This window comes from Osmerus eperlanus, chromosome 10 (assembly GCF_963692335.1).
Source record: "Osmerus eperlanus chromosome 10, fOsmEpe2.1, whole genome shotgun sequence".
NCBI lineage: Eukaryota > Metazoa > Chordata > Actinopteri > Osmeriformes > Osmeridae > Osmerus > Osmerus eperlanus.
Window position 1 is genome coordinate 9,358,318 of NC_085027.1, and position 14,945 is coordinate 9,373,262.

At 40.4% G+C, this 14,945-nt stretch overlaps 1 protein-coding gene across 1 annotated transcript in view; it reads left to right on the plus strand.

Moving 5' to 3' along the window:
- Positions 1-14,945, plus strand: part of itga11a (integrin, alpha 11a) — a 35,815-nt gene that overhangs the window by 10,731 nt on the left and 10,139 nt on the right. The window contains exons 3-16 of the mRNA XM_062471542.1: positions 3,148-3,260; positions 4,165-4,256; positions 4,482-4,596; positions 4,715-4,842; positions 4,996-5,144; positions 5,239-5,383; positions 5,791-5,956; positions 6,145-6,215; positions 8,240-8,384; positions 9,742-9,890; positions 10,674-10,817; positions 12,985-13,188; positions 13,593-13,723; positions 13,955-14,121. Of these exons, the coding sequence (XP_062327526.1) occupies positions 3,148-3,260; positions 4,165-4,256; positions 4,482-4,596; positions 4,715-4,842; positions 4,996-5,144; positions 5,239-5,383; positions 5,791-5,956; positions 6,145-6,215; positions 8,240-8,384; positions 9,742-9,890; positions 10,674-10,817; positions 12,985-13,188; positions 13,593-13,723; positions 13,955-14,121 (1,919 nt within the window). The remainder of the gene's footprint in view (positions 1-3,147; positions 3,261-4,164; positions 4,257-4,481; positions 4,597-4,714; positions 4,843-4,995; positions 5,145-5,238; positions 5,384-5,790; positions 5,957-6,144; positions 6,216-8,239; positions 8,385-9,741; positions 9,891-10,673; positions 10,818-12,984; positions 13,189-13,592; positions 13,724-13,954; positions 14,122-14,945) is intronic.

Genomic DNA, 14,945 nt, shown 5'->3' on the forward strand with positions numbered 1-14,945 from the left:
ATCTTCCAGGCCTCTGCTACCTCCCACTCTTTTTTCCCGTTGTTTGCTTTCCAGCAATGATGCTGGGTCTGCCCAGATGGGATTTACCCTTTAAACCCTAGCTTGGTCACAAGGTGTGGACCACTTAAAGTCATGGGGAATCTGAGAGGTTTCACCACCGTTGGTCTGAAATACAGTCCCCCGTCATTAGAGCCTATGTTTTCATTGAGCAGGCCACTGTGCAGGGAAGGAAAGGTAGCACTGTTTGTGCTGTAGCTGTAAAAACAAGAAGAATCAGTTAGTGTTGTCATGTGTTAAACCGTCATGTGTTAAACCCCTTTAATATGTACTTTCAAAGCCATGAGTCTAGTTTTCCCTTTGTGGTCAGTCTTTGCCATGCTGTAAGATTTAGAGCTATACCTCCTTCAGAGTTTTTCTTCTTTAGCTCTGATGAAACAGGACCCGTTGCGACACATCTCTTGGGTTTTGTCAAATGAATCCATATAATCCATATCCTATCAATTTTTGTGGCTGGAATGTGATGAAAGGGCATTTGTATTGGGCAGAGATGTGGTTTCACAACCCATGTGTCTCACTCCTTCCGAATGTGAAAGACATTAGCACATTAATGACGGCTAGGTCTCTGTGTTGGCGCTTCCACAAACCAAAAATCCCACATTCCTATCTGTGGGAGAGAACGGACACCCAGTTTGGGTCATGTTATTTCATTCGACGTCATTACCTTGTCCACAATAATGCTACATGGCTAGCAATTGACCCTAATGATTCTGACAGTGATTATTTGAACAGCTTTTGTTGATGAGCCTCTAAAGCAGAAGTCCAAGGCAATTCTAACAATGGCCCCTTTCACCAAGGTAACCGTGTCCTGGTCTGAACCTTTCCTACAGTATTCCAGTGCCAAACGACAGCAATAACTTCAGTAATAATCATGCTATTAATAGCAGTGAAAATATGAGCACTGTTGGAGCTCCTGAGGTGAAAATGATTTCCAGTCCTTTGACAACTGGACAGCTAGTGTGAGATGCAATCCCATCATTTCTTGTGTCTGAGTCTGTCATACTGCAGACTGAAGAATAGCACTGCTCTTTCATCTTTTCTCCTTGGTCCACGTTATCATGCCTTCGCAAACCTATTTAATTATTTATTTTTGTATCCAAAATGTAAGAAATAACTTTACAACACATTATTTCAAGGTAATTTGAAACTATTAAAATAGTTGTTTTTTACCCTGTATCAAAATGCAAAAATGGCATCAAAAGGAATCAACAATGTTTAAAATGAGAGGTGAAGGGGAGGTAAGAGATTGGTAGACTGTATTTTCATCCATAATGTTGTAATAGTTTCATAAAGGTGTAATGCAAGCTTATAAAGACCAATAAAAAGTGTTACATAAAGTGTTACAGAGTGTTAGAGATAGCTGAATGTTAATGTCAAGTGTCATGTTTGCTTACAAAAACATTATGTAGCAATTGTCCACTTATCTTAATTGCCCCCCCAAATGTGACCTACTCAAACAGTGGGCAGGATTGAGACATGTTTTGAAGTTTGGAGGTTGACATGGTTGACCTTTGAGTTCTAGGCATAAGTTGGTGGTGGTCTGGTTTTGTTACAGACGGGTGTCGAGTGTCTTTCCCTTGGGGCACCATGGAACAGAGTGAATTGTTCCTGCTGTGTGTTATTATTCACCTGAGTTTGACTGCATGTTTGCCTATGCTTCTTGTTAACCTTAGTTTTAAGCTTTTATCGGTTTAAGACTGAATAAATACATATGGAATGACTACAGCGGGGGGTATAGATGCTTTATTTAGTTGAAAACTTTGACAACGCATTTTTGAGGACCCCCCCCCCCCCCGATTATTTTTTTTTTAAATAGGTTTGCGAAGGCATGACAACGCTGATGCAGCCCTTATGCAACACTTACAATGTCTTATATACAAAGAAACATCACAAGATCTGTGATCAGCTCTACACGAAAATGGATATTCCTGACTGACAGAAATAGTTTTCACACACTTACATAAATAGCTTGGCTGCTGTTCCTGTTTCTACTCACAAAACAAAGAGACCTTTTATCAAATATACAGTACTTCAGGATTACAACCTTCCTTTGAGGCCGTTATCCGTTCAAGACAGCCCTTAGGTAAACACTCAGCATTTTACATTCTCCACCACATGAAGTCATCTAAAACCTTTCAGCTGACATTTATGAGACCACACTGACCTGCTTCTAATAAGAACTTTAACCATAGTGAGTGGAGAAACATCTCTTACAGGGTTTACGTCACCCCAAAAGAATTGCCATGGTTGACCCGGTAGCAGTTTATGACAGTTTATGATATACCTCGAGGGTGGGTCATTAATTTGATTGAGTAAGCGCTCTGCTGCCCTAAGTGACCTGAGTTCTGTACATGTGGCGATGTTCAGTCCCTCTAAGCTTATTCAGTCACACTTTGTGTCTTTCCTTCTCATGCAAGTGCTGGATGACCCATATTTCCAGTCTATAACTTTCATCTCCCTCTGTTGTGTGTGTGTGTGTGTGTGTCTGTTTCCCCGTAAAGATCAATGTGAGAATAGTCCCAGTGTTTGTGGGCCAGTGTGTTTAACTGCATGTTGATCTAGGGTCAGAAGAGATGTTTTCAGACATGGCCATACTCTCTTAGGGACACAGACTAGAAAGACATTTAGACACAGTACGTGTTCCACTGCCAACTCCGCTGAATTTCTGTGAATTTGCAAAGTAATCCCTCTCTGCTTCCATATTTTGTTGTGTTACAATTGACATGTATTACTTTCCTTTACATTGATCATAATTGAGTTGTTCCAAGAAAACACTGTCTAAAATAAAACATTTTGCGATTGGACATAATTTAAAGAAGGCACTCATCTCTATATAGAAGCTCTCACAGTTTTTAATGCACATCGAAGCCATAATCTCGTCATTGTACCCCGCTATTCCATTCATGTCTCACAGCAAAGCGGTTGAATACTTCAATAACATATTTATATATATATATATATATATTTTTTTTTTTACCTATTTATATTTATGCCTATACATTAATGTTAAAAAATTAAGGTATTGGAATACCACTGTAATTATGGAAGCACTGTTAAGTGTAACCTGTGTTTGCTGTTTTTGTTTAACAGGTTATTGGTGGGTGCCCCCTATGAAACCAATGGTCCACACCAGACAGGGGATGTTTACAAATGCCCACTGGGTAAACGCACCAACAGCAGCGGCTGCACCAAACTCAACCTAGGTACAATAGTTACTGGGCCTTCTCTTACTGCTGTGCCATTTTGTTAAACAAGTCAGACTGTCAAACATAACTGTATGTGTGTGGTTTCTGTAGCTATGTACTTGCCTATGTGTGCATATACGAATGTATTTCACACCCTGTAACATGACTCTTCAATGCCTGGAACCAATGGAACACAACCAGAAGTGTAATTTTGAGTCCACCCAGTGCTTCAAGAAGACCAAAGTTATCAGTCTTAGAATTTAAACAGACTTTTCTATTAATCAAATACCATGTACCGACGTCTACTGTGCGTGTGTATTTGTGCATCTGTGCCACGTGTGTCCCAGGGAGACTGGGACTCATGCCGTTCATTCCTTATAGTACAGTTTATGTACACTTCCACATCTGTGTCTTCCCTGGCACCTGACCACATGTTCCGTCATACCACACACATCTGTGTCGTGTTGGGTAGATAGACGTAGAAGGACGTGTAAACTTGCTGGCAGATATTGAAGGATTTAGACATTCTTACGCCTGGCTAGACTGCAGAAACAAACCTAGTTACCAGATGGGGGAGGAAGTTCTTAACCCCTCACACTGTTTAATCTCTCAGGGCAGGTGTTTATACTCAATGGTCACAGTAAATGCAGCTAACTGGAAATTGCGTATGCATGTTTTTAGATGCACGCCATGCAACAGACAGGTGTAGACGTCCTCCATAAGTCTAACCAACACCATAGGAAGAAAAAAATAGTATACATAGGAGTTTTGAAGCTTGTTAAATACTATTATAACTGGTTTATGGTTTACAATAGGGAAGGTTGGCTAAAAGTACAATGCGTAACTGAAACATAGTATTGTATAAAAAAAATAGAAAGTGTAAAAAACACCTTTACTTTGTCATTGTTTTTCTTTTCTCAAGGAAGGATATCTCTGACTAATGTTGCTGAACGAAAGGACAAAATGAGACTGGGAATGACTCTCACATCAAATCCTAAAGACAACAGTTTTGTGGTAACTGTTGGAGAAATGTTCTTCCAAATGTTACCAATTGAAGCATGCATAAGACCAGTGAAAACTTGTGTTTGCTATTCTAACATAGATTAGTTGTCAAGCGCAAAAAAGATGCATTAGAAACAATAAACTTTGAAATTGAGAATAATATTTCACCAAACCTTTTATCATCAGATTTTTACTGTTCCATTTTGGCAAATCTTAGCATTTTCTTTACTTCTGTAGGCCTGTGGACCTCTGTGGTCCTATGAATGTGGTAGCTCATACTACAGCACTGGCATATGCTCCAGAGTCAACTCTAGCTTCAAGTTCTCACGGACTATTTCTCCTGCATTTCAGAGTAAGACTAAAGCACTACCCTTTCCTTTTTTCATGAAGTCAACCAGTATTTGTTTTGTGATCTGATCATTTTCCTGAAACCTTTTGAACTAAATTGTAACTTTTTTTTTTTTTTGCAGGGTGTGAAACCTTCATGGACATAGTCATAGTTCTGGATGGGTCTAATTCTATATATCCCTGGTATGAAGTGCAGGCCTTTCTTATCAACATTCTACAGAAGTTTTACATTGGACCAGGCCAGATACAGGTGTGTTAGAGAGAAGTCATCCACTAGTGTTAACAAAGATATGTTTCACATTGCAGTACTTGTTAAGTGCACTAATTTAGCAAATTATGAGAAACAATATATCGTTTTTGTAATGTGCTATTTCTTATAACTTGTTGTACGGTCTTTGCTTAGGTTGGAGTGGTGCAGTATGGCGAGAAGGTGGTTCATGAATTCCAACTGAGTGACTACAAATCAGTGGAGGAAGTGGTAAAGAGAGCCCGCAGCATCGACCAGCGTGGCGGAGAGGAGACCAACACGGCCCTCGGAATCAATGTGGCACGGTTGGATTCTCCTCATTTTCCAACATAATAATTGTATTACCTAAGGAAATTATTTAGATGTGTATATTTATAAGAAAATATTTGTTTTCCACAGATCACAGGCATTCAAGCGAGGTGGCCGACGAGGTGCAAAGAAAGTCATGATAGTGATAACAGACGGCGAGTCACATGATAGTCCGGACCTCCAACAAGCTATTGAGGACAGCGAGAAGGATGGCATCACCCGCTATGCCATTGCTGTGAGTCTCCCTCTCTTTCTTTTTGAGGTTTTTAGAGAACTTCACTCATTTTTACTTGGACAAATAATAATAAATATTTCAATGTACATCTGACACATACTAAGAATAATAAAAAGTTTTAATGAAACAGTTCATCTATGCATGTGAACTCCGACAGAGGTCCAATGCAGTCCAAACTCCATTCTAGTCTCTTAGACAGCTCCAACCCAAGTCAAAAATTAGTTTAAAGGTTTCCTAAACTACGAAGCACTGTGGTGGGACCACTTGCAATCTAGTATTGGAGACACGTGAGCTTTTGAAGGCTTCCTTAAGTGTGGCAAGTGGATTTGGAACAATCCACATACAAAATGTTAAAATAGTAGGATGTCTAAAACACACCATAACAGATGACTTGGCCTGATGTCTAGGTCCTAGGCTACTACAATCGCCGTGGGATCAATCCAGAGGCTTTCCTGAATGAAATCAAGTACATTGCCAGTGACCCAGATGACAAGCATTTTTTTAATGTAACAGACGAGTCTGCTTTAAAGGATATCGTGGATGCACTAGGAGACAGAATCTTCAGTTTGGAAGGTAAAGTAAAATGCTACTGACCCCAATAAATCCTGACATGTGTTCTTCTTAAAGATTCCAATACAATATAACACCATCATTTTAAAAAGGCTTATTGGCACTAACTTTCAAACTAGCCAAACTTCAAAGCTGTCTTGGCAAACAGTCAAGACATTGTCCTCAGTCACATTAATGTTGTGTCTACACAGGAACCAGTAAAAATGGGACAGCTTTTGGTCTCCAGATGTCACAGGCTGGCTTCTCCTCCCACATCGTGGAGGTGAGTCACCTATCTGCTCCCAATTCTCATACACTCTATATCAACACAACTTGTCCTCTCTGTCACGTTTCCAATTCCCCACGTTGTCCCACCTTTTGTGTGTGTATGTGTGTGGCCCTACAGGCTGTGGATTTTGTAACTTAGGGCCGTCTGACAGAGGGGTATTTTTCCATTTTGTCAGTCTCAAGGATGACTCCACTTTTTCCCAAGGGTGACATAATAGTGAAAGCTTGACACAAAGTTGAGTTAGAGGTTGTTACTGCAGCACAAGAAAATGGAAAGTTAATGTGGCCCTTTTCTTCTTGAGCTTTTGGTTGCATGCTGATAACAGCAGGTTTGTTGGCTTCAGGATTGACACAGCTGGAAAGACATATTGGTGAGTGTCGGTCCAACTCACATTTTCTACTGTACCTGGACAGATCTTCATTTCTTTTATTTTTTCCCTAGTTACTGTTCTGCTGATGTAATAGCTTTGATTTTCCAGTTCCACTCTGCAGTTGAAACACAGCCTGCCCTGGGGAACGATAAATATATCCTCTTAAGAAAACAAAGATGCAGCTGGGTGACTTGGATGGTTGGAAATTCCACACTCCAGAAGGTTGGATCCCAGGGATGAAGGCAACCTGAGTGTTGAGAGTAGGATAACTTCTTGGAAAGAGGTTTGAGTCTTATAAAAGAAAAATGTCCCAAAGAGCAGACACTTTTGTCCGATGTCAGGTGTGTCAACTTGTGCTTATGTTATACATATCCAGACATTGCTGTCTCCCATGCAGGCCACTGCATTTGTTTGTCTTATTTTATTCAGTAATCCTGAAAGGTATGTAGGTTAGATTGTGGATTATGGAATACTTTTTATTTGGCACTGTATAATATATATATAATAATAGCTTTTACAAGTATAAGGATGTCTACACAATTGTGCACAGTTTGTATTTCATGTATGTCTCTCATTTGTAAACTAGGCTATTACTTGAATATTATCCCTCAAAACCCTCTCTTGAGCACGGGTGTTATTTTAACAAGAAGCTGGCTAGTTCCATCATAATTACAGCCTGAAAAAGACTAGTTCATAGGGCAGTGAAGCCATGTCCTTTTGCAAACTGGCATTAAAAATGGGTCAGTCATTTAAGGAGTGCATTGCTGTTTTGGGGTTCAATTGCCATAGCAACCGTGTTCCCCATAACATACCAACAGAGGCCAGATTGGCCAGTAAATTACTCGGTGAGCAGACTGTTCCATGTGCGTATCTGTAAGTGGTCTCTTGTGTTGCGATGTACAGTTTGTACACTGAAGTTTGGAGTTGTTTACAACCTCACTATATTATGTGAGGAAGAAAACAGACAGGATTAGGCTAGGGGAAGCTTTGTACTGACATCACTGACCGGTTCAGAAGAACTTAATGTCAACAAGGGAGGTTGAATATCTTTAGCCCATGTTTGTAGCAACAATCTGACATGATTTGCGCTTTATTAGTGCCTCAGTGAGCTGGCTTGCAATAGTCAAATTTTCATATGAAGCACCCATGGGAATGTGTACTGTATGTCCCTTATGCTGCCTTCGGGTCATTGTTACCCACCGTAGTGGTGCAAAAGGTTGGTCACAATGACCCGAAGGCAGCACAAGAGTTAAAGCCAAATAATGGGGATAGTCTAGAGAGGCTTGATTTATGAGCCACTCTATCTCTCCAATGGATTTAAAATATATTTGGGAGTAGAAGGAAGGAAAACATAATGATTGTGGTTTAGGCAAATTTAGTTTCCACTAATTTATTGTTACAATTATTGTTGGCAGAACGTGTAAAGCGCCATCACGTCTTAACGCGTACACATTTCAGGATCTGGTTTCTGAACACATATCCTGTGAGGAGTGTAGAGTTTGTGAGTGAGAGAGAGAGAGAAAGAGGGAGAAAGAGAGATAGGTCGGGAGGTTTGTTCCAGTCTCCCTCTGTCACACACACTCTTTTGTGTAGTATTTGTACAGCAAGAGATCCTCTCATTATGGCTGTGAAATCCATATCCCTACAGGATGGGATACTAGTGGGTGCCCCGGGAGCCTATGACTGGAATGGGGCAGTACTGAAAGAGACCCGACAGGGAAAAGTCATCCCACCCAAGTCCTCCTATGCACAAGAGTTCCCTGAGGAGCTCAAAAACCACGGCGCCTACCTAGGTGAGTGAGGAAGTGACATATGCCTCTCTGTTCCTCTCCGTCTCCATCCCATCCCTCTATTTTGTGTTTCATTCTTGTCAGCCCTATTCCATCTCTGCTTGAGCGTCCATATTTCTATAGCCTACCCTACGTACCACAGTATGCTTTCTTTCCTATTTTTTTCCTCCTCCACATCCCACCTGTCCACCTCTCTCTCCATCTCTCATTCTCGGGAGGGATGTGTATCAGGAACTCTGAAAGCCCTGTGTTTTGGCACCATGGATCCTTGCTGCAGCCTTGACTCAATAAAGGGCTCCACTGCACAGTTGCTCCCCTCCTTCCCCCCTTCCCAGCGCCCGCAAGCACCTCCACGAGCCTCTGCTTTCTCCATCAGGGTCATGGCTTGCTTGCCTATGCTGCACTTCACTGCCTACCAACTAAAGGCTTTCCATTCTCATTAGCATTATGCGAAGAAGGCATGGGCCTGGACAGGCTCATAGAGTGAAAGCGCCAGGGAGAGAGACGGTGAGAATGAAGAGAGGATGGAGACAGAGAGAGAGGAGAAAGAGAGCAGTAAGATGTTGTGGAAAAAGAAAAGATGGAGATGAACAGAGACATGGGCAAGACAGGCTAAATCTATACCTGAGAAAGCAAATCAGCAGTTAGCTTCTTGTGCTACTGAGGTCTTATAGACTGGGCAGGCACAGGCCAGGGCTATTGCTCAGGGACTCAATAGCTGGGATTCAACTTTGTTTTAGAACTCGCTGGGTCATGCAATGAATCTAAATTGGAACCAGAGGGTTTAGCATGCATTTACACTGAAAGACACACACACACACACACAAGCAAATGGCAGGAACAAACCCAAACACAGAGGCATGGATATCACTATGTAGTCTATGTAAACACAAAATTGCATCGTTGACCAAGTTAAATTAACTTACACAAGGAAACACACAATTCCCACTGCTACTCTCACCCTTTATTTAGTCCATTTGATACAGCACAAACAAGTGGGTTTGACCTCACATTGTATAAACAGGTTTGATTGTGTCATAGTAGGCTACATAAGAAACAGGCCTTGTGCTCCACAAGGCAGTTTAGAAAAAGTTCCCGGAGAGTAAAAGAAAGTAAGACAGAGAGTAAAAAAGTTGAACACCCATTGGGACACTAATGGGGTTTGATAACTTTGAGACCTTTAACCTAAAAACAGCATTGCAGGGATGGCAGTGTTAACCGTAACAATGTTTATGCATTCAGACTTCTGAACCAAGTGACTTTGAAGCAGTAGAATCTGTATGAGGTATTATTATTATATTAAATAATATATATTATTATAATTATTCTCATATAACAGTGTGTACTGTTGTGTCACCAGGTTACACAGTGACATCAGTGGTGTCGGCCAGGAACGGTCATCTGTTTGTGGCCGGGGCACCACGGTTCAACCACACGGGAAAGGTTATCATCTTCACCCTCAAAAACACTGGCGAGCTTACTATTCTACACGCTCTAAAGGGACAACAGGTGAGTAAGTTCACATTTACTCACAGGCAAAGCACAAACACTTTTATTCTCTCTTGTTGTTTTATGAGTGTGTCACTCCTTCACTTCTGTGTCCTGAAGTTGTTTAATAGTGCCATCCGTCACAGACCTGTCTCCTAATTTCCTCCCAATGGACAAGAAACACTAGAGCAGCATAACCACTATGAACGTTTTTCTGTGCCTATAAAGTCCTCCTTTTCAAAACCGGGTAACATGCCAACAGTTGTTATTTTCACAGAGATACTGCATTGAACACCAAAGGATTCAACATTATTTGTGTATGTAGTGGCAGATTTTATCCAAACAATGGAAGGAAGGTAGAGTGAAGAAAGGAAAGGAAGGAAGGAATGTTGATACCAACAGTTTTGTTGATAGTCAATACCGATGGTACTACTTTTGGTGTACATATTATTGAGGCAGCCGTGACATTGGTGAAAGGTTCTGGTATTTTGGTCTGCATGCAGGTCATGTACATTTTTCTGTTTTCTACAGATAATTAAAGTGCAGATAGTAAGCTTCCAAATTATGTATCATACATATAAATATTTGAAGGTATGCTTATTTGAATGTTGGTACCACCTAAAATCAACTAACAGAGAAAATCCCCTTGGAAGATTTAAAACTTTTCCACATAAGTAGGTAATGGGTGGGAACAATAGTTGGTTAACTCAACTCCACAAAAAATGGACATCGGCGTTGCGATTGGTGCATCCCAAAAATGAATAAATGAACAAAGGATGATGTGTGGTTGTTGCTGGGTTTCAGATTGGCTCGTACTACGGGAGTGAGATAGCTCCAGTGGACATAGATGGAGACGGAGTGACCGACAACCTCCTGGTGGCAGCACCCATGTTTTTCAGTGGAGGACTGGAGAAGGGCAAGGTGTACATCTACAGAGTCACGGAACTGGTGGGTAGACAAGTGTGAGCACACACAGGTACTGTCCACATTCTCCAGCCTTTAGTTACAGAGCAACACATTCTTCAACATACTCTAAAATACTGCCCGATTCCTATTCCACACTACTTGGGCTCAGCACCTGTATACAAACAGATGCATCTAATCAGAGAATTTCAGACCCAAACCTGAGCAGGCCTGCACATTGTGGCACGCACCATCCTAAACCAGACTCACCTGTCTTTAGAAACCTAATGTGACCCGCTGGTGCTGAGGTTTTTGACACCTCCTGTCATACAGGTTAAATTAAAACCCACCCTTTGATAGCACACAGGCTTTATTAGGTGGCAAGTGCACAAAACTCAGTTGGAAAGCATTTTCTCCTTCTAAGGTAATAACTAGCCAGTCATTGAGAGAGGAAAGGGGACTTTCTTAATAGGTGGATATAGCTGCAGAGAAATTCCTCAGCATTTCTGGTTATTACGAGCCAACACACCACTCTGCCAACTCTATCTTCAAGCTGAATGAGAATTGGTCTTTAAGGTCCCTGGACTAAATGAAATGACAGGGCCCAGAAGTTTGAACAATTCTCTGGAACACAGAAACTGTGTTAGTTTGTTGTGAAGTTAGAACCCAGACTTGAAGCTAGCACTCACCTACCAACAGTTAGTGTTGACCTAACCACCTTGGTTACACAGCCTTACACTTCACATGGACCAAATGTTGTTGTACCACTAAGCTTCTCAATTACGTTATTTGCAACAATGTATGGTATTCTGTGTCTTGCTGAACTTCATGATTGGTCTCATCCCACCTTTCCACACACCACCACGTTTCAAATTAAGTTTCCCCCTCAGAATACTATTCCCAATTTTCTCTCTCCCTCTCTCTCTCTATCCTCACACACAAACACACTCTCTCACACATACACGGTAACTGAGTAGCCTTCTAATTATTACCCAATTACTTCCTCCTTTTCCTTCAGGATGCCTGGAAAAACAAGTTGTCTCACACTTCATCTTGTTCTCTATCTATTATAATTACTAACGGGACTACATAGCGAGTAATGAAATTCATGTCTAATGGACGGGCTTAAGTACTTGCCTCTTCAGCCAGAATGTTGAGGACTGAGATTGAATTGAATTAAAATGCATATTTTCCATATGACTTTTCACTTAACTTAAAAAAAAAAGAGAAAAGTTAATTTTTGGGGCAGAAATGTCCCAATGAGTGTTCAAAAGCGATTTTTGCCTTTGATGATGTGGCTCTTGAAAAAATCCTCTAGCACTAATGTTTACATTATATTATTACTAATGTTTACATTATATATTATTTAGAACATTTTCTTGAAACAAAATCTAACAATGCAAGCTTGAGGTTTTTACCTGATTTATTGCTTATTTGTAAGTTATTTTTGTTCTGTTTGACATGAAAAAAGATCCCGAATGACCATATAAAACTTTTCCATAATGAACTTGGAAGTAATTGTAATAATAAATAAAAGTCACTTGAAATATGGGGGAGTGAGGTTAAGACAGCAATCTCTCTGAGTTTCATTATGGGTCACGTAAATAAATGGATAATGGTCTTTAGAGGAAGGGATTAGTGTGTTGACTGGGTGACTGAGCTATCCCTGAGGGCAATAGAGCTTGGATCTCTATGCAGCAGAGAGGTGGGAGACTTGGAGCTGGTTCATGGCTCATGGTTGTCTTAATGGATTTCCTTTGGGCCGTGTGATATTTTGCTTATGTTTATGCATATCTGTGTCTAGTTTGTTATTATTTCACTCTGTGTAGTGTGTTTAGACGATTGTACAACACAGTAAATTATTTTATGTTATTTAACGTGTTTACTTTACCACACAACAATTATTTGTGCCTCTATCATTCATATGACTCAACATATTTCCACCCAATATTTTCCAGCTGGGTTATAAAAGTTATATCCATGACAGACAGCACCTACTGTTTTTGAAGCTATTTTAGCAACAGAAACGGAGACCAGTATACATCCTGCCAATGAGGAAACATTAGTGTACACAGACACTGTACCCAGACAATTTGCGTAAAAATAAACCAACAAAGAATTTGATCAAATATGAAATATTGACTGTAAAGGATTAGTTATTATCAAATATTTATCACTGTTTGTCATATCTCTTTCTGTCAATCCCCCTCAGAATCGCTTCATCTTAGAAGGAGCACTTGAGATACAGAACGGGGGGCAGAATGCTCGCTTTGGCTCCTCAATAGCCCCAGTCCCTGACTTGAATGGTGACGGTTTCAATGACGTGGTGGTGGGAGCGCCGCTAGAGGACAACCACCGCGGGGCCATATATGTCTTCTTCAGCCAGCACAACAGAATACTGCGCAAATACAAACAGGTACAGCAGCTGTATGTGTTGTGTGTAGGATTGGCCCACTGGATAAGACGTCTAGCTTTGCTGAATATGGCTGATAATAATAAGTAATCTAAATTTGATAAACAGTACTGTGGAGAAGTCTTACATTCCAGTAAAAAAAAGATTCTCAGAAATAATAATATGAAAATACAAAACATAAAAATAATCTAAATACAGCTCTTTTCTACTGGCACTAATGCAGAATAGAAAAAAATAAGCATGCAGTATAAGACAACAGTTGTGTGAAACAAACTGAGATGTTTGCAGATATCTAAATGAGAGTCCCTAAATAACTCCCAATGGAAAGGTTGTGGTTGTTCCCAGAAAGAAAAAGCTTGTTTATCTGCTCTCCACCCAATCCCTCCCCCTCTGTCTGATCTTCTCAGAGGATAGCTGCAGTAGACTTGCTTCCTGGCTTGCAGTACTTTGGCCTTAGTATCCATGGTAAGATGGACATGAATGATGATGGCCTGGTGGACCTGGCAGTGGGCTCACTGGGTGCAGCAGTGCTTCTCTGGTAAGTATGGCGTCCCTGTGTCATCACTACAGTGTATCATGTCTAGTTGCTTCTCCCTAACAACACATTTACCTATAAAATCTCATTGTAAACATGTTAGACACATGTAATTGTATATCTAAAATTATTCCAAAGGATTCTCATGAGCGTATTCAAATTGAGGATGCAATGTTTCAATAAATATGTTGTACTGAATTTGACACAAAAATTGACACAAGTCTTTATCAACAGGTCACGTACGGTTGTCCGTATTCACGCAAGCATCAGGTTTGAACCAAGCAAGATAAACATTTTCGTAAAAGACTGTCGCAGAGGGGGCCGGGATGTAACCTGCATGTCAGCTATCGTGTGTCTGAATGTCACGGCCAGGACAGCCGTTCCTCCAGAAGAGGACGTTTGTAAGTGAGCAAAAGTTTACATAACACATATCAATAGTCTCTCCTCATTCCCTTCTGGAAAATGTATTGATCTGGCAAGAGGTGAAATCAAAATGTCCATTTTGTATCATATTCTTGAAAAAAGCTTTAGCAAAGAATATGATAAAGGAAACTCCTGCTGTGTGGAATGTCTTCTTTTCCCCCAAGCTTCCTTGGATGGGGTTATAGTCTTGAGAACTATAACAATAAAATGGGTTTCATTTCACAGACTTTAATAGCAAGCCACAAAGTCTTATTACAAAGGACGTTTTTTCTTCTATTTGATTTTAGAACTGAGTATTGAACAGATTCCAGTCTCTATGAGAAAGTGAAAAACTCCTTAATTTACCAGACAATCCCATCCATGGTGAATTCTTTATCAACGTCTGCTACATTTATGCCCAAAAAAGTTTTAAATAAACGTTACAGTTATAAATAGTTCAATTACTCATAGTTCTCTGATCATAGGCCCTGGATCATGCAATGTACTTGTTAGCCAGCAAAAGAGGGGTTGGGAGGCTACAGAACTTGTCCCAAAAGAGCCAAAGGAAATGTTTCCTTGCAACAAGTGGCAGATCATTCTTTAGATGTCAGTGTTCTTGCCAATTGGAATACTTCTGGTTCAAGAGATGCAACTCTTATGATAACTGATCTGAACGTATTAATGCATTTCTATTCGTTAGGCACCTAAAGGCTACTTTGACAGTAGTAACAAATCGAACAAACCATACAAATAAACCAAACTAAAAACTATTATTATGATTCATTGTCTCGTGAGTATAGTTGAAGTATAGATGGCCTCTGGA